The sequence below is a fragment of the Trichogramma pretiosum genome, unplaced genomic scaffold (genome assembly GCF_000599845.2).
Source record: "Trichogramma pretiosum strain Unisexual culture from Peru unplaced genomic scaffold, Tpre_2.0 scaffold1, whole genome shotgun sequence".
In the NCBI taxonomy this organism is placed as follows: Eukaryota; Metazoa; Arthropoda; class Insecta; order Hymenoptera; family Trichogrammatidae; genus Trichogramma; species Trichogramma pretiosum.
In genome coordinates, this window is record NW_019641703.1 from 2,388,953 (window position 1) to 2,413,484 (window position 24,532).

At 43.8% G+C, this 24,532-nt stretch overlaps 1 protein-coding gene across 1 annotated transcript; it reads left to right on the forward strand.

Moving 5' to 3' along the window:
- The first annotated feature begins 15,178 nt into the window (after positions 1-15,178).
- LOC106653313 (zinc finger protein 583-like) lies at positions 15,179-16,719 on the forward strand. The gene is made up of 4 exons (XM_014372717.1): positions 15,179-15,436; positions 15,507-15,621; positions 15,692-16,519; positions 16,687-16,719. Exons 1-4 carry the CDS (start codon positions 15,408-15,410, stop codon positions 16,717-16,719), a joined length of 1,005 nt encoding a protein of 334 aa, XP_014228203.1. The 5' UTR covers positions 15,179-15,407.
- The last annotated feature ends 7,813 nt before the right edge of the window (positions 16,720-24,532 follow it).

Below are 24,532 nucleotides of genomic sequence, written 5' to 3' on the forward strand. Positions count from 1 at the left end.
AGCACAGCCAGCAGCAGCGAGCGAATCCCTGCAAGATTCTTGTACCGAGATTAAATTTTATTATTTCGGATATATATACTTATAACTGCATTATACTATATGTTAATGATGTCGAAGGTATAAACGAAACGACGTCTCCCTTATTTCGTGCGTCAGGACCACGGTAGTCATCGTCTTCGTCGACGCCGTCACGTTTTCATGTTTTCGCTTCATCGCACGCGCCACCGGCGTCGCCAAAGAAAACGACGACGACGAATTGACGTGTGTACACCTCTCATCACGGGAAATGGAGATCGATACTACTTATTCCAGTGTGAATACTCGCCCTTATATAACTCGCGCATCAATACATAGGTATAGTAGAGTATATATAAGTGTACGTTTCACAATTTACGCTGCGCCGCGTATATACACTTGGCGATGCTCGAGATTAGTATCGAGAGTGCTATTACAAGTTTTAGAAGCTACTGCTAGTTATGGTGTATATATACTACCCCCGGTGTCGATGTATTATACGCTCTCTGCAGACTCCACCTACAATATTTCTCGATGCACGTATCCGCGCGCATCTTTTGTTCCGCAGCGCAAACACATAGCTCGCTCTTTGTCAGCACTCGTATACGCGTAAAACGGGGAGCACAGCAACGCAACAGTCGTCTACGTGATTGAGTTTGAACATTTTTATTGCGCGGCGGTAGTCTTTCTCGCGGGTCTGCGCGCCACGATCTATGCTGTTGTATGCGCGCGTATACATCAGAGAGCGAGCTTTATATATATCGAGGAACCGAGCGATGTTATATGGAGCGTTTACACAGCAGCTAGTACAGCAGCAGCAGCAGCCCGCACGCAGCTATTTTCCAAACCATATGTGCCAAGGGTATCAACGTCAACACACACACTCGACGCGAGTTGTTGCCGCCTATATATGTGTATATGGTGTGCGTATACCGCACTGCCACCCCCACCCCCTCCTGAACTTGTAAGGTATACTGAAATTTAATTATCGTCATTGTGTACGTGTGCGTGCTTGTGTGTATACAAGAGTGCGGGCGGCTCTATATAACCCGGTATATACGTATATAACGCCAGGCGACGATAAAGTATATGTTTAACTTTTGAAAACTGGAAGGATTCCCTGACGCGCCTGTACGTACACATACACACACATAGACGGCGCTGCGGCGATAGGATGATACGACGACGCATCGCAAGCACACACACACAGACACCCACGCGTACAAGGGAGGATGAGCTTCGCGTTGTTGCCTGCAGTGGCTGTGATGGAGCGTTTTTCCCAGCTCAAAATAATTGCAAACAGCGGAGATTACGCTGCCACGGGCGGCGCAGCAGCAGCGCGCCTATGTTTGTTCTTCGAGTTTTGCAGCCAGCGGCAGCAACGCACGTCCTGTAGGCTATCTCTCGTGCACCGAGCTTTTGCCGCCGCTGTTACTCTTACGTCCTACTGCTACACCGCACGCTGCAGGATCAATAAGTCAGGGAGGATTTAAAGCACTCGGCGGTGGCGAGCGTCGCCGATGCGGAACGACAGTGTGTCTGTGTGTGTGTGTGTGTGCGTTGTATTAAAATTTCATCCGAGTGACGGACGTGCGGAGAGAGAAAGAGAGTGAGAGCCACCAGACGTGCTCGTTAATGATTAAGTCCTTTTTTCCTCAAAAATACGCGCAAGCTCGTGTCGACGACTTATTCATTATTACACCGTCGAAGCGCGCGCCCAAAATAAGAGTTTGGTCGCGGATGTAATTTGCGAGGCAGCCGACTCCGCGATACAGCACCATCTAAATAGCTCCATCAGCAGTAGCAGCAGCAGCAGCTCCTCGAGTTAGCTCGAGCTGTTATTTTATTTTTCGTGTTTCGTTTTAGCCAGACAACTGCAGCATTAATGACCACTCGGTTATGTGTTTTGCAAATGTTAAGCTAAGCATTCTTTAGAAGCCACTCTTTCTCTCTCTCTCTCTCCTCTCGACCTTCCTATTCGAGCGCTCGACTCTCGAATTAAACAATTACACGTGTTGGAGCGTCGGGGCACTCTCTCTCTCTCTCTCTCTCTCACGTCGTATATATACACACGGTGCAAATGCAATTTAAGCTTGCACGAGCATAGCCGTTGTATATATATACATAGTAGGGGCTCGTTGGCTGGCTGCAAGTGGAGCAGCAGGCCGCGCCGCTGCATATTTTGCTACCTTTGAATTTCATGAATGCTGGACACTTCACTTTTCTTCCGGCCTCGCCGTCGGCGGCGGCGGCGGCGCGTTGATTTCACCTAAGAAGAGGAAAAAATAAGAGAGAGAGAAAAAGATACGGACGCAGAAATTAAAAAAAACAGCGAATAAAGCAGTTTTTACAAACTTTTCTGGCTACACTTATATATATACGGGCGTGAGCGCGCTAGTCCGAGCCTAGCTGATATTATTCGGTGGGTCTAAGGCACGAGGACGACGACGACGAGATGAGTCAAAAATACTCGAAATACTTTTAAATTAGAGCAAAATGTTCATCCAAAAGTGAGAAATTTGCGAAATTCTTTCGGGTAACGAACGTTATTAGGCCAAAGCTGCAAGTATAGTCGTAGCGGTAGCTATATCCTGGTCCCGCACCGTAGCTAATACATACTGTATGCATGCATAGAGTAGGAGAGATGCAGTAGTGCACTCGGTCGAGATGTACAGTAAAAAAAAAAGGAGAGCAGCACGAGTAAAAAAACACACACACACACACAGAAGAAAAAAAAGGAGAAAAGCGGGTATTATCTAAAAATGCAAAGAGACTCGTGCAAGCTGCAGAAAGTTTTGCCCGTTGCACAGCAGCAGCTCCGGCTAATATAGAGTAGCTCGAGAGAGAGAGAATATAGCTTGCAGAGCGTAGCTTGCTTGCTTGCGCGCGTTAGTAGTACTACTACTAGCTGCTGCTGCTGCTATCGCGCGCTATACGTATATTCTTTTTTCCAGTTTTTTCTCTCTCTTTCTCTCTCGGCGCTGTCTCAGCTTTTACTCATCTGCTGCATGTCTGAGGCTTACGCCTGGGATACGTGCACGCCGCGCTTAAGCGCCCCGCGTCGAGGTATATAACCGTGGCGGCGGCGGCGGCGGCGGCGCACAGAGATCTATATAGCATATTTAAAGTGCACTGGAAAATAACAAAATGAGCCATTAGACAAATAAGTCACGCTTTGCCTCTCTGCAACGCAGAAAAAAGCTCGAGAGAGAGAGAGAGCAAGGCTGATGCTTATGCTGCTGCTACTGCTGCTCTCTTATACGTGTATATTATATACGCGAAGCGCATAAAATTTGTATGTACGTATATAATATGTATATCATAAAAAGTAAATCCTTTCGTTTTCCCGGTGCGACGCTGAAAAGAAGAAGAAGAAGAAGAGGGACAGGGGGAGGAGAGGACGAAGAGACAGCAGCTTGTCCTTTTGATCCGCGCCCAGAAAAAAAAACCCCAGAAGAAGAACGTAATTGACGATTATTATATATGCGCGTATATCACGGGACACGCGACTCGATTACGCGTATACACAATCTAGCGGGTATTATGTTCGATTAAAAGGAGCGAGACTGCTTCAAGCAGCTCTATATATGTATGATACGCTCAAAAAGCAAAAGAAGAAGACGACGACGAAGAAGCCAAGAGGACGAGAGCTGCGAATGTTATTTTTTTCCACGGTATAACTAGCCCCGAGTAGGTATTATACAACGAGGATTAAAGAACTAGCCCACCCTTGGCTCTGCGAGCGAGACTCTTTTCTTTTTTCCTGTGCGCGCGCGCGTCGAGCGTCGAGCTCGGTATAGCTGGAGCTCGCCTGCTTGTCTTGAGCTTTGAGATTAAATAAAGCAGATGGCTTTCTTTTGACTCTGAGGGCTGCTTGCTACTGCTGCTGTGCTGTTGCAGCACCAGCGATGGCAACGAGAGAAAGAGAGAGAGAGAGAGAGAAAGTCAGAAAGAAAGGGCGAATAAGAGCACGAGCGCGCGTGCGAGTCAAGTTAAAGAAGTATAACGCTCGCCAGAGACATCCTCCTCGGAGCAGAGTCGACGAAGTAGTCGTCGTCGTCGTCGCGCCTTTTTATCATTGAAGTTTTCTCTCTCTCTCTCTCTCTTTCTCTTTTTTACTTGTATTTCAGCAAGCACTGCTGTAATAAAATAATTTTTCCAAGTGGACAGAATGAGCGAAGCATAGTGGAAGTTGACTCACAGAGAGAGAGAGAGAGAGTAGAGACAGAGGGACAAGGAGAGAAAAGAGATCTCCTCGAATGTAAGCGTTTATTCCATAGAGCCCCGGTAGCAAATTGTATGTGAATTGCATTTTTGTACGCGAGGAATTCAGAATCTGACGTGTATGCGAGCTTCGATACAGATTTAAGATATTTCACTGCACAGGCCGAAGAAATTCTTAATTACCTGTAATTAATGCGACAAGTGCAACCGCGGCGAACGTGGGCAGTGCGAAAATCTTTTTTTTATTTTTATTTTTTTGCAAAGAAAAACTCGAGCTTCTGTAATAGGCGCTCCGCGCGCGCGACGTCGTGAAAACACGAGGTTAATATAAATGAACTCTCTTTCTGCTATTATATGGCCTCGCGCGAGTTGCGATGCTGCTGCTGCACTGCTCTCATGTGACATTGAAAAAAAAGGAAAAAAAAAGAAAAGGCAATAATACTTCGAGAGAAGCCCGAGTATATAATATGTACCAGTGCTCTGCGGTCGTTTCAAGAGCCGCCAGCATAAATAGTCGGTATACTGCTCCTTCGCTGCTTCTGTGCGCGCAGTGGCTAAATTAACAGTGAGAGAGAGAGAGAGAGAAAGAGCGACCGAATCACGCACACTCGAAATGCCACAGTCAGCATCGCGCAGAAGCCAGGAGAGAATATAAGCGGCTACTAAGGCAGATAAGGTTCACGCACATCAACGTACGTATATACGTACGTATTATAAGTAGTATGCCGCGCGTACATGTGTACGGAGGAGGTGGTATACGGGGGGGCCATGCGAGCCGACGAGAAGAAGAAGCGAACCATTGGTCCCTTTGGGCGTTTTCTCACGCGTTATCTCTCTCGTTCGCGTACATAGCGGCAGCAGCGAGAAAGTCTGCGAAGAATGAGGGTCAGGTTGAGGCTGTTATACTCGCGCGCGCAGCGCACAATTGCACGGAATATAAGGAAGGGGTTGTACCGATGTACATCTCTCTCTCTCTCTCTCTCGTCTCCTTCAGGGGGAATACTTGAGCGCGATCGTGCACTCTCGAGTTTGGCATGCAATTACGAATTCATCTCATTCTCTCTTCGATAATTTGTCAAATCGTTAAAAAGCAGCTCGGCCAATATACGTATTATACATTTGCAATGATGAACCTTCCTCTTTGCCTCGTGGGGCTATGGTAGCCGGTTACAATTGTGAACGGCGCATTTATATAAATATATGTATGTAGGAGGAAGCGAGCGAGCGAACGAACGACAATTTCGTGCGCAAATATCTCTCGCGTGCTATATACGTATATATATAATACGCCTTTGCACGCGAACGCCTGCCTGCGATTTTCCATATAACCAAATCTGAGAAAGAGCGAGAGAGAGAAAAGACTTTTCACGTTTCGCTATATATATACGCCGACGAGCAAGCTACAACTGCATGTGACTTATCTCATTGTCTTCTCGTTCTCCTTTTACGCGAGGCAGTAGCTTCTCTCGTTCTCTCTCGTTCCCTTTTTTCTCGCAGAGCTATGCTGCTGCTTGCTGCTGCTCCTGCTTTTTTTACTTCTCTTTTCATTCTATTTCAGGATATGCGTAGCTCCTATAAGAGTAGTAGTAGTAGCAGGCGTCAGGTTCTTTTTTTTTTCCTCCGCTTTACTTCCCGTATGTCCTGTCAGGAAATTCGAAACGCATTCCACCATATAGCCTTGCTGCTGCTGCGTATATATTGCCTCGAAAGTGCAAACGGAGAAGTCAAAGTGTAGTAGTTGCGCAGCAGCAGCAGCAGACTCGAGCTCTCGTCTCTTCTCGTGCTGCTGCTACTGCTGCTGCTCTAGCTCATAGACGATCCGGCAAAAGACACAAGTACACATGCATATCAATGCGCAGAAATGTATCATTCGTTCGCAGGCAGCAGTAGCAGCAGCAGTCGCTCTTTTTTTCATCTTTGTCGAGAAAATTGAATATTGAAAATACCAATATGTTTGAAAGGAAAAGAGGGAGGAGGAGGTTGAAGAAGAAGAAGAGCAGAGAGACGAGAGAAAGAGACAGAAAACGAGACGGAACGATCCAGTAGCGTGCTTAACTCAGCAGAGACGCTTGTAATTGGAAAAGACAAAAGCCGTCCCGATGCTTTGGCTTGGATTTTTTATTGAAAACTTTTTTTTCTTTACCTTGTCTCCTCTCTCGCTCTCTGCTCTCTGACGTCCACGCGACCGTGCCACGAGACTCGTCGTCGTCGTCGGCGGCTGCTGCTGCTGCTGCTTCAATTTTTCACGTCGGCCAATTGGACTGATTAAAAATTCACGTGTAGTATCTCGTGAGATTTCAGCTCTCGCGTATACTTTATTGATTTTTTCCTGCGCCTCGTGCCCCCGCTCTCCTCGAATGTATATAAAACACGAGCGAAAGGTTATTACGATCACGACTCCCGCGGATTTGACCATTTACTTCTATATTTAATTCAGATCTACTCTTTTATTTCAACAATCCTCGGGTCAAAACTGCGAGATCGCGATCTCTCTTCGTTAAAAGCACTAAAAGTGTCGAACACATTTGAATTATTCGGTGCAGTATCCCTGGTATAAGAAATCCTTAACATTAATAATAGCTTTGTAACCAAAACTAGTAGTAGAATTTGAAATGTACAATCATTAATTTATTTTTTCTGTTACAATTATAATACAAAAATAACGTTTATTTTAAATGACCTGAAATTTATAATTTAACTGTTTTCAAAAAATTTTGACCAGTTTTCAATCACGCTTTAAGTCTCCACTAATAGATGGCGAGTACTGAACATGTATAAATCTGCAAGTGTCAAAGTAAAAATAATTACATAAGACTCAAAGTACGGCTCAGAATCGATCATTGTTTCTACAATTTTCGTTCGATGTACGATAATGATATTAAATTTAAATTAAAAAATTCAATTTAATTAACATTAAATATTGAAAGTGCTTTGGTAGCTCCTTATGCACGACCTTCTTAGCGACATTTGCGAAGAGCCTTGGGCGAGATTGATCCTCTAGCTGCTCAATCCTTTGAATAGAAAATTTCATGAATTTCATGTGGTCAAAAAATAGTTTTTGGAGAAACATTATACAGGGTGGGGAATAAATATGGAAACCCCAGGAAATTTCGCAGAATAAGTTGGGGAAAAAAATCAAAAACCTCATACCCGACGTATTTTTTCACGGGGAATCCAATGGTGACCTTGAATTTGACCTTGAACATGACCTTCAAGCTCCAGCGACCCAAAAATCGATTTTTCAAATGTAACCCCCATTTTTTATTGCAGATTTGAAAAGAGCACAAAATTTCACGTCAAAATGTATGTTTTGTTTTTTTTTTCAAGGTCATTTTAAGGGCGTTACAGACGCAAATAAAACCCCAATTTAACCTAAAACTAAGTTCAAGTAAGGGCTTTTTTTCTCATTGTACCGCCTCCTAAATGACCTTAAAAAAAAAACAAAACATACATTTTGACGTGAAATTTTGTGCTCTTTTCAAATCTGTTATAAAAAATGGGGGTCACCGTGCGAATAATCGATTTTTGGTTCACCGTAGAGTATAGGTTATGTTCAAGGTCAAATTGAAGGTCACCATTGAAAAGAGCACAAAATTTCACGTTAAAATGTATGTTTTGTTTTTTTTTTTAAGGTCATTTTGGAGGCGGTACAATTAGAAAAAAAGCCCTCACTTGAACTTAGTTTTAGGTTAAATTGGGGTTTTATTTGCGTCTGTAACGCCCTTAAAATGACCTTGAAAAAAAAAACAAAACATACATTTTGACGTGAAATTTTGTGCTCTTTTCAAATCTGCAATAAAAAATGGGGGTTACATTTGAAAAATCGATTTTTGGGTCGCTGGAGCTTGAAGGTCATGTTCAAGGTCAAATTCAAGGTCACCATTGGATTCCCCGTGAAAAAATACGTCGGATATGAGGTTTTCGATTTTTTTCCCAACTTATTCTGCGAAATTTCCAGGGGTTTCCATATTTATTCCCCACCCTGTATGATCATAAATTATCGAAAAAAGATTACACTCATAGGTACGCATCGTTTTTCTCAAAAAATAAAAAATTCGGATTAGTTGCACTGGTCACCGCCACGCGAGCAAACGTCTTTCGAACGTTCATATATTATTATTACAGGTCTCTCCCCGTCTGCAGCCTTCCTTTGGATGGCGCGTTGTGTTGTCGCTCGTATACATAGGATATCCTTGTGAACTCGCGACAGTGTAGTCTAGCGCACGAAAGAAGAGCAAACTCGAAACGACCATTGCAACTAATCCAATTACAGTGCAGTTCACATAGCATGTATATAGCACACGTGTATAAAGCTCGAGAGAGCAAGAGAGAGAAAGAGAGTCTATAGCTGTATTCTCAAATGCCCCCCGTGCACACGTAGAGGTAGTTGCACAGCCCAGAGCAGCAGCTACAAACTGATAGTGGCCGGTATCGGCGCGACGGAGTCGAGTGGCTAACACACGGGGCACACAGTGTACAAACTTTATATGAATACTCGTGTACAGTGGCCGGCGCGCGTGGAGAGAGCATCACGTTGCTGCTCGTCGTTGTTGCGTCGAGGCCTATATATAAAACGTCTACTGCATCGGGACCGGAGTAAATATACGCAGGCATAATAGAAAAAGGACTTTTTTAAACTCGTACAGAGTATAGTACGCACCGCAAAATGCATTCCAAAGATCCTTTTTTTCCTTTTTTTTCATTGCCAAAGGAGGTATTAAAGTTGGTCTTTGATATTAACCAAAAGTACACACACATGTGGATATTGCGATCGGAGCTCGCGCAATCCCATCAATCGACCTGACTGAGTAAATTCAAAGGCGCGCGTATATTCATTGTGCGTGTCCGCACGGCTTCTCGTACGTGTACGTGGGTGTATACGCGTATTATACAATGAGCAGCGTATGGAAAAAAGGAATCCCCCGAGTCGTCGTCGTCGTCTACGTCGTCGTCACTGCTTAGCTGCATGTGATTTTCAAACGAAATAAGGGCCCTCGATACATGCTACGTAGTACACTCGCCGGGGTAGGATCTTATACACACGCACAAGGGAGAGATTATCCGAGCGTCACATTTTCTTGTACGCACATGCGGAACTAGAGGATATGTATAAAGAGAAGAAAATCTGATGACTCGAGACGTGCTACTGCTGCTACTGCGAGCACCAAACGAGCCGACCGTCGTATAGTATAGCGCGAAGCGTGTGGCGAAGCTTGTAACACATGCCCAACATCCGGTGGACACTTGTGCGCTATAAATATATAAAATACACAAGATTCTCTGGGCTTGCCCAATTTGTCGGATATCTTCTCGCTTTTCGTACGTATAATATCCGAGTCCGCGTGAAATTGACTCGCGCGCGCTCGTACATTATTATTATATTGCTCGGCGCAGCTTCTTCGCACATAAATACGTCTTCGTGTATTACGTTGATAGCGCGCGGGGCTAATTTATTGTCTTCTCGCGAGCGTGCGAAAAAAAAATCAACCTCCATGCGGTAGCCCTCCCTCCCCCCCCCCTAATCACGATGCTTGACAAAAACATTTCAAATCCTATGATATACATTCCAGATGAGCTTCGCGCGCCATAGTAGCCGATGTTTGTGTAAATTATAGATAAAGAATCGCCCTATCGACGCGATAAATCATTCAGGCTAATTTCCACATAATTATTCAAGCGGTTGTACTACCGTGTGAACGTATTAACGCGCTCCATATAGCGCTTAAAATTGTATACACGAAGCGAGATTCGGAGTTCGATATTTATCGAAGACAAATTTAATCACTTACGGAAAAACTAGTGGCTCTTTTATGACTCTCTCTGTTCTCTGTTCTCTCTCTGTATGAGAAAATAGCGCCGATGATCGCGCGCTAAGCTTCGTCTAATGGCATTCATAATGCGACGTGCGCGCGATTATCTCGATATACGAGTGCTCTCGCTTGCGTGTGAGGTATCATTAACAATAGCCGCCAGTGCCGTACAGAGTATGATGGGCTAATCCGTATATACCCAACTAGTATAGTAGCATAGTGAAAAATCTCGTCGCTCGGCAATTCGACATTCACGCTCGCTCGGGCTCGGGCTCTCGCCTGACTAATGGTATAAGTATATTATATATAGCCGAGCAACAGCTCCGAGCGCTATGCGCTGCAGATACATATCAGTTTAGCAGCAGTGATGCAAGCTGGAAGCAATATAGCGAGAGCAGTAGCAACAGAAGCAGCTAGCTAGCTAGCTCGCAGCATCGGAATAATTGAAAGACTTTCCAAGTCTGGAAATAGAATCGTTCCCCCCTTCGCTGCGTGTATACGTTGTATATGCTCTCATACACAAAGTACCTCATATCGGTGCACACACGTATAGATGTGTATATATAACGGAGGTATATATCTGCTATATACGCAACATCGAGTTAGGCGCGCTGCGCAGCAAAGAGGGATCACTGTATAGACGACGCGCGTAAGCTTCAATCCATCGATAACAAGTAAAACCTATACGTCGTCGTCGACGGCGGTGCGATGTAGCATACGCATGTATAACACCGATCTGAAGGTTCGACGAGCTAGTAGTAGTAGTGGTATAGAGAGAAAAGAGAAGCTCGAGCTAGAGCATTATGTATAGAGGCGAGCCATAAGGAAGCCTTTCAACGTCGACGTCGAAATTAATTTCACAAAAGAAAGACAGATTAAGTTTCGACGTATTTCTATTTACTTCTTCCTTCTTTTTTTTTTGCTCGCGTCAAGACTCGATCCACCGTTCCGCAGATTTTTTGTTTCCCTTTTATAATACAATCAAACGCATCCGTATGCAACTCGAACGGCGCAGTCGAGCCTGATGCGCGCGAGCGAGCGAACTCCATCCTATATACATACTGATTTAGCGCCAATGCGTCGCGTAAAGCTCCGTGCGTAGCATTGAAGTGTAGTATAGTACGACGAGCACTGCAGTAGCAGGTATTATTATATATACGAGGCAGCTGAAAGACCCGCTAAATGAAATCCGACGTACGGAACGAATAACCACTGTCATTTGCAACTGGTTGTGCACGCCCGTGCGTAGTACAGCAGAGAGACGGAGCTGCTGCTGCACACGGGGGTGGTGCGCGGCTCTTTCTCTCGCTCGACTCTCTCTAGCAGCAGTAGCAGCAACAGCGAGCGAGAGCTTCAAGCTCGACGGAGTAACTCGATCATCCTACGTTTCGTCTATATACATGTACGTATAAACGCGCGTAAACGAAATCTCTCTCGATTCAGTCACTCTCTAGGCGCGCGTGTATCGCACGCGTACCACTATACCAAATAAATATAGTAAACACAGTGCACACACGTATATTCGGGGGTGTATGGTAGGAGTTGCTCACGCGCGCGGGGCCTTTTAATCGTGTTGCGCCTCTCTCTCCCTACATCTGCGTACAGAAGCTCGATCAGGTTGACGCACTGCCTATACACCACCTACTACTAGCGATATAGGTGCTTCATTTCCTGCAGCTAAAGGCAGGCGTGTTTCGGGGCGCACTGCGCGACAACGGAAAAGGGGACACACAGAGACACGCGAGCCCAGCCGTGAAAATACTGGTTGGTCAGCTCCTTAAATAAGCTTATAATTGACTCTCGAGCGAGTCGTGTCACAGAGAGAGAGAGAGAAGCCCGGACGACGACTACTCGACGTCTATCAGTGGCGGCCCGGTCGTGTTTGCCGTCGAACGCTCGTATCCGCATCACACACACGGCCAGCTATAGCTATACTCTTTCCTTTTGCGCTTTCTCCGAAATTAAGCCCCGAGAACGTTTGAATGACGCTTCGATGACATCGACGCTGCGCCGCTGCTCTTGTGTCATGTCGCGTATTATAATTTGTATTATATATATACTGCTTCGTCATCGGGAGAAGACCAAACATCGAATCCAATCCGAAGTATTATTAATCGAAAAGATTCGAGAACCGCAGCTCGAGCTTTCAGACTTTTCTCATTTGTCTCTCGTTTATTTCTGGCTTTAATTGCGCGCGCGTGGATGATCGTAAATAAAAATAGCCGGAATCGATCTTAACCCATACACATATTACACGCGACTGCGTCTTTGATCAATGACAAAATTGGATCATCATCCGCTTTATACGTTGCTCGTATGTAACACTTTGACAGCTGCGACCACGCGTATACACGTACCCACGAACACAGACAGACAGACAGGCACTTTTATCTCATTTCGAGCGAGCGCAATATACTGTCAAATGAGGAAATATAAAGAAAGTCGAGCTATCTGCGCTGCTGCTGCTGCTGCTGCTGCAACACAATCCTCCAACGATGCAATAACATTAGCTTTCAAAGCGCCCCAGACACATCCCCCTGACACTGCGGGCTCGACTCTCTTGCCCTCCCCCCCGTCTCGTCCTGGCCCCGGCGTGTATAAAGTACAGCATTTGCTAAGTCGAGTATGTGTGTACCGTGTTCATGAAGTAAAAGGCATCTATAGCATTTACCTTTTGAGACTATGAGAGCTGCTGCGCCGCGCGCGCGGAAGAAGATGGCCTCTCCGATAAAAGCGCGGCGGGAATGTAATAAGCGCGAGAAAAGGACTTTTCTCTCTTTCTCCCTTTTCTCCGGGGCTAGCTAGCTTCCTCTCTCTCTCTCTCGTCCTGCCTGCCTCTTTCTCGGCTTTTCTCCTTCTCTTTCGGAGCGTCAAGTATGCTTCTTTTATTTTCTTGAAAATAAAAATACCCGCTCCTTCTCCTCTACACCCCTGCTGCTACTGCTGCCCGTCTTTTTTTTCCTAAATGGAGAATTCAACTTCAGTCCGGAATAAAAGTAACGCGATAAGGGATATTACGGGCCGGTCCGTGGTACACATGCACACACATATAACACTGTACATACGCGGCCGGGGCACTCGTCCGAGCCTAGTGCGAAACAATTTTTTTCTTCTTCTGCCTAACGCGCCCGAGAATTTATTCAAGAGGAAAATTACGAGGACGCTTCGAAAAAGGTTACTTTCTCACGCATGAGCAATTTTTTGAGATGTCATTTAAATAACCATGCGTAGGGTCTGTTGATGCTGTATATGCACGCTCAATAATGGCCGATGCGTACACGAGTGAGTCCGCGGCTGAGGCTGAGGATAAAAAATATATCGCCCTATAGCGCGTCGTAATCTATAGATTCGTGATGTGCGAAATAGTTTAATACGGACGTCAATGGTGGAGAAGTTGGCAAACACACAGATCGACCGATGACGAACTCGAGTTAAAGAGCGCGTCGATAGAGATCGTTTTTGTGCGAATGCAAATTAACTCGAGATAGAGAGAAGAGCGAACATAGAAAAAAAAATAAATAAAGAAACGGAAAGACGGCCGACTCCGAAAGGGGATTGAGCAAACGAGAGAAATGATTCTTTGTGCTCGCGAAGCGACGCGTCAACTCCGCGCTCCCGTCCGATGATGATGCCCATGGAAGATAGAAAGCAGCAGCAGCTCCCGCGTACACTCGATTATTAAGCGCAAAAATTATATACCTTTGAGTTCGAGCGCGCGCACTGCACTGTGAGTAGGGGAGAGAGAGAGAGAGAAGAAAAAAATGTGAAAGAAAACTTAATGATCGCGCGAGACCGCAAAATCAAATTAGTTAATTAATGAGAGGCATTTCAACGGCTAATGCTGTTAGCTAATTTATATGTATGGACTGGTGTGCGTGTGTATTTATATGTGTGTGTGTACACTCTGGTGAATTTACCGTGACTATACTGTATGTATATAATAGCCCCATGCACACACACACGCACGAGAGAGAGAGAGAGAGAGGCGAGTAACGCGAGAGGAAGTGCCTTCGCGCGAGGGCGCGAAGGGCGAGGGGTCGCCTCGCATAGCATAGCACAGGAGAGAAAAAAGATTTCCGAGAGAGAGAGAGAGAGAGAGAGAGCCAAGGCAAACAGGGGACTGTTATTCGGAATAATTACAAACACAGCAGTATAGTATACGCCCGGGTACACCACGGTAGACGTAATTATATTCCTGACACATGCGACGAGCAGCAGCAGCAGCAGCCGCTACTGTGTGTGTGCGTTGCGCGTGGCCAGAGCGCAATACGAGCCTGTGCCGAGGACGACGGCGACGACGACGACGCGCTAGTCTGCGGCGACAGCGTGTAATTCGCTCGAGAGCTGCGACTGTATATAGTGTACCTACCTACTCGCAAAATACACCGGCATCGGACCCGCGAATCATATTTCATACGAAGATCCCGCGCGCCGCCGCTCATTCTCTCTCTCTCTGTGTTTGCTCAGAGCTCACCGGCCACTCACGCGATAAATAAAAGTGTAAAAAGGCAACGACAAAAAAAAAATGAATAAATTACATTTAACGCGGCGACGCGCGACGACGAGACCCTTCTCTCTCTCTCTCTCTCGGGCGCGCGTGTGCGAGCGAAAAATGCCTCGATTAGCCCTGTAATTAGCGAATTTAAATTACAAATTACACGAGTGCACGAGCGATTTTGCCGTAACGCTTATTTATGCTTCGTATGACGCATTGCCGAGCTAATATGGCTATGGCTGCTGTACGATGATCGACGCCGCGCACGGAGAGCTGTAATCGAGATATCGCGAAGATTTGTGCATATATGCGGTGTTGCTCGGCTGCTGTAGCGAAGATTAGAACTAGGACGGTTCAGGTTCGACGTTGCAGATTTACTTATATTATAGGTACCAGCATTATTAGACACCTTTCAGGATATGCTATAAACCTGCTAACCATACCCGTACTTGATCATGTTATAATGAACTTGAAAATTCGCGCTCCATGCATCGCACGCCATCTACACTAATCCAGCTAACAATTCGTTCATTTCCAAAACGCAATACAGGGGTCACTTTTGTAAAATATAGCCATGTCACATGACTCATGACTATCGTAGTTATGTTACAACTACCAGTAGCCTTAGTGAGTAATTCAACTTCATCTTTTTATACTTTCACACCTGTATCACATCTTGATAACATGCGAGTGTTACCTAGATTTCAGTATAGGATTGTGTCAATGGCAATTTGAAAATTTGTAAGTCTCGTTACCTAAAATCGAGGTGTGCAGTGTTGATTTTGGCTACTCAGGCACATAACCTCGAATATTTTCTCAGCGTGTTTCGTGAAAAATCACAGTGAATACATAGAGTAAAGTGAATGATGGAACACAAAGAAGATACAGTTAGGTATGAAATTTTTCTTTAGTAGAATGATACTTTTTAAAGTGATCGCATCATCAAAATCGATTTTGCTTAGGGTGAAGAAAGAGACCAACAATACTTGGTCCGATGCAGGTCACAATAACGTTTTCGATTCATGGAATTCTTGCGAAGAAAAAAAATTTGAGACATTCACGTTTTGCGAATCATCAGTGAGTTCAATGATTCAAACAATATTTTGCTTTTCCCTGTCAAAAACTATTAAACATTTTTAAATTCTAGGCAAATCAAATGAACGAGGCTATGGAGTTTCAGGCGCCGTTAGATGAAAGACGATTAGTAGAATTGGAGTGCAAAGATGTGAAACCTGAACTTCCGGCTCTACAGACAATCATCTGCAAATCGGAGCATCAAAGTTTTATACCAATTGTGAAAATAGAAAACGAAAATCAGTGTAACGACACGAATGAAAAAATATTCATTGATTTTGAGTGCAGAGATGTGAAACCTGAACTGAAGTATTTTTCAACAACTATCGGAAAAATTGAGAATTGCGAGCAATATAAGGATTTGGAAATATTTAAAAAAATATCTAAAACTAAATTATCTAATGAGTGTAAAACGTGTCGAAAAACTTATAAACAAAAAGTTAGTCTCAAAAGACATGTCAATGCAAAACACAACAGTATTAGACCACATCAATGTGAGGTTTGTCAGAAGTCATTTGGACAAAAAAGTCACCTTAAAACTCACGTAAATGCAATACATATTGGTATCAAACCCTTTGAATGTGAGATTTGTCTCAAATCATTTTCAGACCAGAGTAATCTCAATAAACACTTAGGTACAATACATGATCGTAGAAAACCCTACGAATGTGTGATTTGTCACAAATCATTTGGACAAAAAAGTCACATCAATAAACACATAACAACAGTACATGATCGTAGCAAACCGTTTGAATGTGAAATTTGCCGCAAGTCATTTGGACAAAGAAGTAATCTCATAGCTCACATAAATCTAGTACATAATCGGAGCAAACCTTTCGAATGTGAAATTTGTCAGAAATCATTTGGATACCAGAGTGTACTCAAAGCTCACATAAATTCAGTTCATAATTATAAAAGGCCCTTTGAATGTGAGATCTGTCACAAATCACTTGGACAAAAAGGTAACCTTAAACTTCACATAGATGCAGTACATAATCGGAGCAAACCCTACGAATGTGAAATTTGTCGCAAATCATTTAGAGATCAGAGTTATCTCAAAATTCACAGAATGACAGTACACGATCATATCAAACAATTTGAATGTCAGATTTGTCATAAATCATTTGGACAAAAAAGTGACCTCAATAAACACATAACAGTACATGATCGTAGCAAATCTTTCGAATGTGATATTTGTCACAAATCATTTCGACAAAAAGGTAACCTTAAACTTCACATAGATGCAGTACATAATCGGAGCAAACCCTACGAATGTGAAATTTGTCGCAAATCATTTAGAGATCAGAGTTATCTCAAAATTCACAGAATGACAGTACACGATCATATCAAACAATTTGAATGTCAGATTTGTCACAAATCATTTGGACAAAAAAGCCATCTCAAGATTCATATAAATACAGTTCATGATCGTCGATGAGTCAGCTTAATTCTCACATAAAAGTAGTTCACGATTAAATCAAATCCTTCGAGTGTGATATTTGTCACAAATCATTTGGACGAAAACTTTATCTTAATAGTCATGTAGATACAAACAACAACAATAACAACAAACCCTTTGATTGTGATATTCGTCGAAAATAAATTGGAGAAAAAAAATCTTAAAAATCACATAAATGCAGTACATGATCGGAGTAAATTTTTCGAGGGTGATATTTGCATCTAATCATTTGGCATTAATCATCGTAGCAAACTTTTTGAATGTGAGATTTTGCGATGTGTCTTATCATTTGGATACTGGAATGTATTCAAAAAATACAACTTGATAGCCCATGATCTTAGCAAATCATAGAAGTGTGACAATTTTCAGTAGACATTTAGACATAATGATGACTTCTACAATCTAATGAGTATTCTTCGAAATGTTTAAAAATTTTTTACATAAATATCCTGATTTTATTTTCAGAATAATAAAGTATTTCAATATGTTACTCATCGTGTAGTGACTTCAAAAATCCCCTTTTCACTTTTCAGATATAAACACAAATATTTAAACTGTTTCGTGTTCAATTCTTTCTTTCAAGTATTTCCTATTGGATCGATCTTTTAACATTCCAGTATTCAGTTGAACCTTCTCCAAGTACCCCCTAATTAGAATCTGAGTAGAATATCCTTTTGTTGAGGCAATAATTACTCGTGTATATGAGGAGCGTGGAGTGACGCTGCTCTCGTTTGCCATACTTGCCATTCGGAGCGCGACACGCGCTCCTCGTTTCATCAACATCTTGTACTGATAATTTTCGAACACGCGAAAGACTAAACAATATGCAAGTAGTATCAATTAAATTCATCCAAAACAATGTATATGTCTCATGAAGAAAAGATTTTATTTTGCAATTATCCTTTGACTGCAATCAACTGCGTACCGTAAGTACTTCCTCTTGCCTCGACGCTCACATATAAATTTGATTCACGAATGGGATTTTGCCAATGTGTAGAGTATGCATGAGTCGCTTAGAATACCCATATTCAACCAAAAATTACGCCAAGAGTAATTACCTCTGTAAAAGCCAAATGAGTTTTTGTTTTTGTACGTACGATGTGAAACGATATCTTCAAATAGCTCGATGCAACATCGTACTTATATGAGTCCAATCCAATGCGTGACTATAACTCTTTCATAGTTACAAAAATCATCATCAGACAGAATTAAATGCGCTGCGGTATAATATACCAGCGCGCTGCGCACGAATTAAAAGGCTATTCCATTATTGAGAATTTAAAAACTCCCATTCGATGCATCGTACGCTATCTACCCAATCACAACACGTTTATTTCGATGGCACGATCGGGTCATCATTTTTTTTTATTTCAAAAAGAGGAAGGATACAGGACGTAATTATTATTTTTTTCTCCCACGGCTGTTGTATATGGATTTGTCAAGCACGAGGCCCGTTATGTACTTTACGTACAGCCTTCAATCTGTATCGAGGATTAGTTGACACAGGGGGGGTTCGCGGTGGAGAGCTAGCTATACATATTCGGCCGATTGATTATATCGACCGAAATGCAATTTCCAGAAAATCCTTTTTCATCGTCAAACAGGCGCGACAGAAGAAACACTGTATGCGGCGGTGGCAGCGAGAGAAAAAGAAAGCCAGAATGAGAGAGAAAAGCCTCCCACGAGTGCGTGACGCATCGAATAACAATCAGTGCCATGCCTCGCGTGAGCTGCCTGCCTGCCACCGCGCGCGCATATCTTTTTTTGATCGTCGCAATCTCCCGCGAGGAAAATATGACGTACATTATGTACAATAATAATAATAATGATAATAAATACGAGTGTGTGTGTAAGGGCTACACACGATCGGAGCCTTACTTTGGTTCAGCGTGTACAGGCTGATGCGAAACCAAACATTACAATCGTGTGTCTCCCTACTCGGTGTATTATATACGTATGCCTATATCCTTTTTAGCCATCAGCTGGGTGACACAAACATATATACGCGTGTAACACACAACACGCCAGACATGCAACAAAAGCTCGAAACAGACGTATTAGGTCTCAAGCCGTACAAGAGAGGTATGCGCCGGGAGGCAGTAGCAGCAGCAGCAGCAGCAGCAGCAGCAGCAGCAGCAGCTCGAGGCAGGAAACTCTTCTTCGGCCATCAAATATTTACGCAGTGCACGCGTCGCTGAGCTTCTGTAGTATTCGGCTAAACTTGGTCACATACACATACACACGTGCATATACCTATGCGACAACGAGAGAGAGAGACCGGAATCCTAGTAGCGTCGCAGTGGCATCGCACCCACGCGTTTGTGTGTGTGCTGCTGTACCTATATAACGTGCCATATAATCTCTGTAGAGCGAAAGAGGCCGAGCTCCACTATCGCGCTCGGCTCGCGTCAGAGGAAAGAGGCAGAGAGGTAGAGAGAGAGGCTGGCAACAAAACCGGTTTTCTCGTCGCGAATTTTCGCGCTTGACACTTTGATCGAAGGAGAGTGGGTGAAACGAAGGGAAAGAGGAAAGAGCAGAGGCTGGCTGATGCTGCTGCCTGTATAACAGTGCCTCGACTATATACTACTACCACTACGATAGTATGCATATAGAGTGTGCGAGAGGCTGGCAGGCGAGAGGCAACACGACTAGGTAGTAGCAGCAGCGAGAGAGAGAGAGAGAGAGAGAGAGAGAGAGGCTGGACATGCAAAAGACAAAGGAGAAAGGACATAGAGGATTATAAAGGTTACGAGCTCGAGCGCCAGACATACACACAGAGAGTGGTATATATAGCGAGAGGAGTGAGACGGAGTTAACGCGCTTGCCACACTCGACTCTTGTGTGTGCCTGGCCTGCCTCTTGCATTATCCCATTTGGCTTATGTTATCGGGGCTATATATGCTTGGCTGACGCCGCCAATGCCGGACGTACGCGAGTAAAAGCGACGAGGAGAGCGAGAACGAGAGAGAGAGAGCCCACGCAAGGTCAAGTTAAAGCTCCGAATATATTGTATAATGTATGAATTATTCACCATTCTCTGCACAGTTCTCTCTCTTACTCGTTTGTTCGCTCAGAAATTTACGTACCACGATTCTCTCGAGTTTAGGAGAGAGAGAGAAAAAAATGCCTTGATCCGAGATTAGTGGCAGTACGGGCAGAGTCGCGCGCGACGCGTGAATGGTATAACACGGGAGCTAATAATATTTTCGTAAAACATTGCCTTCAATATAAACGCGTAGCGGCAGCAAAAGGTTCGAATAAAGCACGCCGTGCTATATAGCTCGCTGCTGCTGCAAGTTGGACGCGAAACTAACACTCGCGCTCGTGCAGCTAGCTCGCTCGCGCGTCGAGATAATGGCTGAACAAATATAAAAATAGTTTAGCTTATATAGGAGAGCTGCTGCTGCTGCTGCGTTGCAGGGGGGAGAGCTCCATTGCAGTGTGTGTGTGTAGAGAATATATAAGGAAAGTTTGCAAATAAACGCGCGCTAGAATCCTCGGCAGCTCGGCTGCGATTTGCATTGTGAGCCGCGCGCGCGCATACATGGGCCGTATACACATCATAAATACACATCACGCATACACACGCACACTACACATAGACATAGCGAGTTACTCGCGCGAGTACAACTTTATTTCATCCCCCATTGTTGGAATCTTGGGCGCTCAAAGGAAAAGCGCGCGCGAATTTCCCGCTGGCGCACGCGGAATAGCTCTGCAGCAGCCGGGGCGGCGGCAGCGCGTTTGTAGCTCAAAGCGCGCAAGCTCGACGTCGAGCTCGACTCTCTGGGCTTTACGACTACTTTTCACAATTATAGTATTCGCAAAAGGCTTACTCGCGTTTATATATAGTACTATATAAAAGCTAAAGCGCGCAGAGACGTACAGGCTCATGGGGTATATAAGCGCTTGGATCACAAGCGAATTCGCAGCTCCCATAGCTAGTAGAGCTTGCCGTAGACCCTTTGCTCTGCGTGCAGCAATTGCCTCTCTCACGCGCGCGCGAGAAGTGAAAAATCAGCTACTGCCTACTCAACTACGCGAGCTTTCGCCATCAAATATTGAGGATCCTCCGCGTAGACTGCTCTGTAGCAGCAGCCGGACCTGGGACTTTTCAGCCAGCCAAATATTTGCGCTCGGGATACATAGTGCATGTACAGCTCGTCTCGTCTAGCTAGAAGCTGCTGCTGCAAAAGCGCTTACTTGTCGTCGCTGAATATTTCAACTGACGCGCCTGACGACGCCAGCGAGTCCAGAGAGCTACGCTAGCTATAATACGTAAGAAGGTGTACGAGAGGCACGTGCTAGTTGAATATATACGCATTTATACGTATACGGACTTTGCATTTAAACGGCTGCGTGTGTGTATATCTGTATATCGTATGGCTCGAAAGAGGCGACTTCGTTTTCATTAACCCAACCCGAGTTCGGCAGAAAATAGCTGAACGCGCCCGATCCGTATTGTATATATATGTGCAGCAGCATACGGATCGGCACGCGGGGGTGAGTTGTAAATCGAGTGGGTTAGAGAATTTCCGTATGTACGGGGGATTTAGTCCGTGTGCGCGCTTTTATATATAAACGCGTGCGTGCCGCTGCAGTATAGAGCCGCCTCGCGCGCGCGAGAGCCATGCGAGAGAGAGAGAGAGACTCTGTGCTGCTGTTGGGTATTTTATACATATACCTATACACAGAGAGCCCCAAAATTTATATATACCTGGGCTATATATGCGAGCAACGAAGCAGATAGCGAATATAGTACGCGAATCTCTATTTGTTGTGCGGCTTCGTTTTGGCCGAGAGAGAAAGGAAGGGGGGGGGGGGGGCGAAAGAGAAGGAGAGAAGTTTATGAGGGGCTATTCTGTAATTAATGAATTTGCCCAATATTGTGAAAAGTGTCCATTCAATTAGGATAATGAAGCTCCGAAAATTTATCCTCCCGGCACGGTGTTTATTGTGCTCTGTTAGTCTGCCGCTGCTATATACCTACTGCTGCTCCGAATATATATATAAGTGTGGGTGGAAAATGGAGATAATCTAAATTTTGCCGCTCTCGAGTGTAGTTGATTTCGTCGATTATTATTTTAATGAAACAAAAATATCGAATGAATTTATCGTATCAGCTACGACGTGAATGAACACTGCTATTTTATCACGATCAGTACGGTGTGTTTTTTGTTTCAAAATTTGTACTGTTCATTTGATTAAAATTTTTTGATGAATGTAATTAGTAATGTAACGTCCATGAACAAAAAATCACCGAACCTATTATAATGTTTTGTTTTGGGCGATTTTCGATACATTTGTGTTTCAAAAAATGTAGACCTGCACTTTAAATACGATATTATTACTTTAACTTTCCACCACTAGATGGCAAGTACCATCATCTGTAAATATGCAAGTGGTAAAGTAAAGATAATTGTATAATTTTTGAAATGATACTTGTATTTATTAATAATTGTGTACAATATACGTATTGATTTTTTATGAACCCAAATTTTCAACTCCATTCAAAATAGAAAAAAGTGATATCTTCGGTCGAAATAGCAATTTTTTCCTAATGCTACTGCAAAATTAACACACACGGAGCGCTTCTGAAAGTTACTAATGAATTGAAAAAGAGAGTTTTACTCTTATGTGCTAATTAACTGATATGATAAGTCTACCGCTAGATGGCGAGTACGATTATCTGTATATCTGAAAGTGTCAAAGTCGAAATTATCATATAAGTTGAATTATCATATAAGTTGTTTGAATATCTGCCTTGATTATAAAGCGGCCTTCGTGGCACAGAAGTGTTGAACGATGTCGCGCGTGGGGGTAAAGAGTTCACTCGCGCTGCAATTTTTCGAGGAATCTAATAAATGCAATCGTCGCGTCGTTCTTTTTGGGCGAGCTAACTAATATACGACTTAATATAAAGCGCAGAGTGCGTTTATCCGAGCGTGAATTACTCGCGCAGCAGCAGCAGCAGCTTTTTTACATTATTAGGATGAGAAATCCACAAAAGTGTATTACGATGTAAAACCGACACGCGCGCGCGCGCGACCGTTATTACATTAAACCGCAAAAATTCATTTTAAATCACAATTGTGTGTGCGCGTGTATGTATGCGTGAGTCAACGAGCAAAAAACTGCCATTGTCGTTATTTTTTTTTTACTTTCATTGCATAAAAAAGTCGGAAAAACGGGCTGCATACTTTGCACGACGACTAATTTTTTTTTATCATCAAACAAAAAAGGAAGCAGACCTAATAAAGATACATTATGTACAGCTCGCCATCTCATTCCCGACGTGGCTTCTCAACAGGGCAGCGCAGCGACTATAAAGCTTTCGCATGCACGAAGCAAGGAGCGCGGGGTTAAAAACCAAAAATAAATATAAAAGCCAAAAGAAAAAAAAATAAAGTAAAAGTAAAAAAAGAAAGGAAAAAAGAACAAGGATAAGTATTATGGGTACAAGAGGTAAGCTCTACCTTCTTTCTCTCTCGTTTTCCTCGTTTTCCTCGTCTACTACGACTATACCACTACTAGTCCCGGCCGTTGTGCCTTTTTAGCCTCATCAACTTTTTTTCCTATATTATCCGGGTTTAGCCAAGAGTGAGAGAGAGAGAGAGAGAGAGACGAGCAGCAGCAGCAGTAGTACAGTCAGTAGGGCAAGTGGTCCAGAGGCACTTTGGGATCGAGCAAGCAGCAGCAGCAGCAGTCTGGCTCCGCGCGCGCAACGTGGCCAATTTACAATTCTCCTTGCTCCTTGCCGAGGCGCACTTAATAGCTGCACATTTCGGATGCAACGTGCGTTATCGCCAACTCTACTTTCGACTGCCGTCGAGACTTGCGCTGCAGTGCAGCAGCGTATACACCATGTACTCTTTTAGACTACACAGGTACGTACGTATCCACCTATAGGTATCGTTCAGTACGTTATGCACGCTAGAGAACGTATAACGTCTACTTACCTTCGGGGTAAATATGTATAAGAAAAAAAAACAACAACAACAACAAAAATAAAACAAAAATCCACGATCTGTCTCGTGTAATACGCCGCGGTGGAATTTTTGCATACAATACGAAAACCTCCGAGGCGAAAAACAAAGCGTAAAAAAAATCGAGAAAAGGCACTCGGCTTGAGTGAAGAAGAAAAAGATGAGAAAAAAAAGACAGAGAGAGAAGTAAAAAAAAAGAAGGGAAGAGAGAGGAGGGTTGGTTGTTGCTCTGGTGGTAGTAGTAGACCTTTATAGCTGTGTATGCCACAGTGTATACATAGCGAGCCAGTCAAGCTTATACGCAGAGAGAGAGAGCGACCAACAAAAAGTGTGTGTAGAAGGGTAACGAGCAAAGCAACACACAACGAGCTGGTGGTGGTGGCGGTGTGCGTGGGTGAGAAAAAAAGGAGACAGAAGAAGAAAAAAAGACTAGTACTAGTATGTAAGAGCTGGCGCGAGCAAGAAGGGT

Coding starts and splice junctions, on each gene's coding strand:
- LOC106653313 (XM_014372717.1), top strand. CDS start 15,408: ATGATGGAACACAAAGAAGATACAGTTAG. Junction 15,622..15,691: donor TCACGTTTTGCGAATCATCA/GTGAGTTCAATG, acceptor TTTAAATTCTAG/GCAAATCAAATGAACGAGGC. Junction 16,520..16,686: donor TCAAAGCTCACATAAATTCA/GTTCATAATTAT, acceptor CAAAATTCACAG/AATGACAGTACACGATCATA.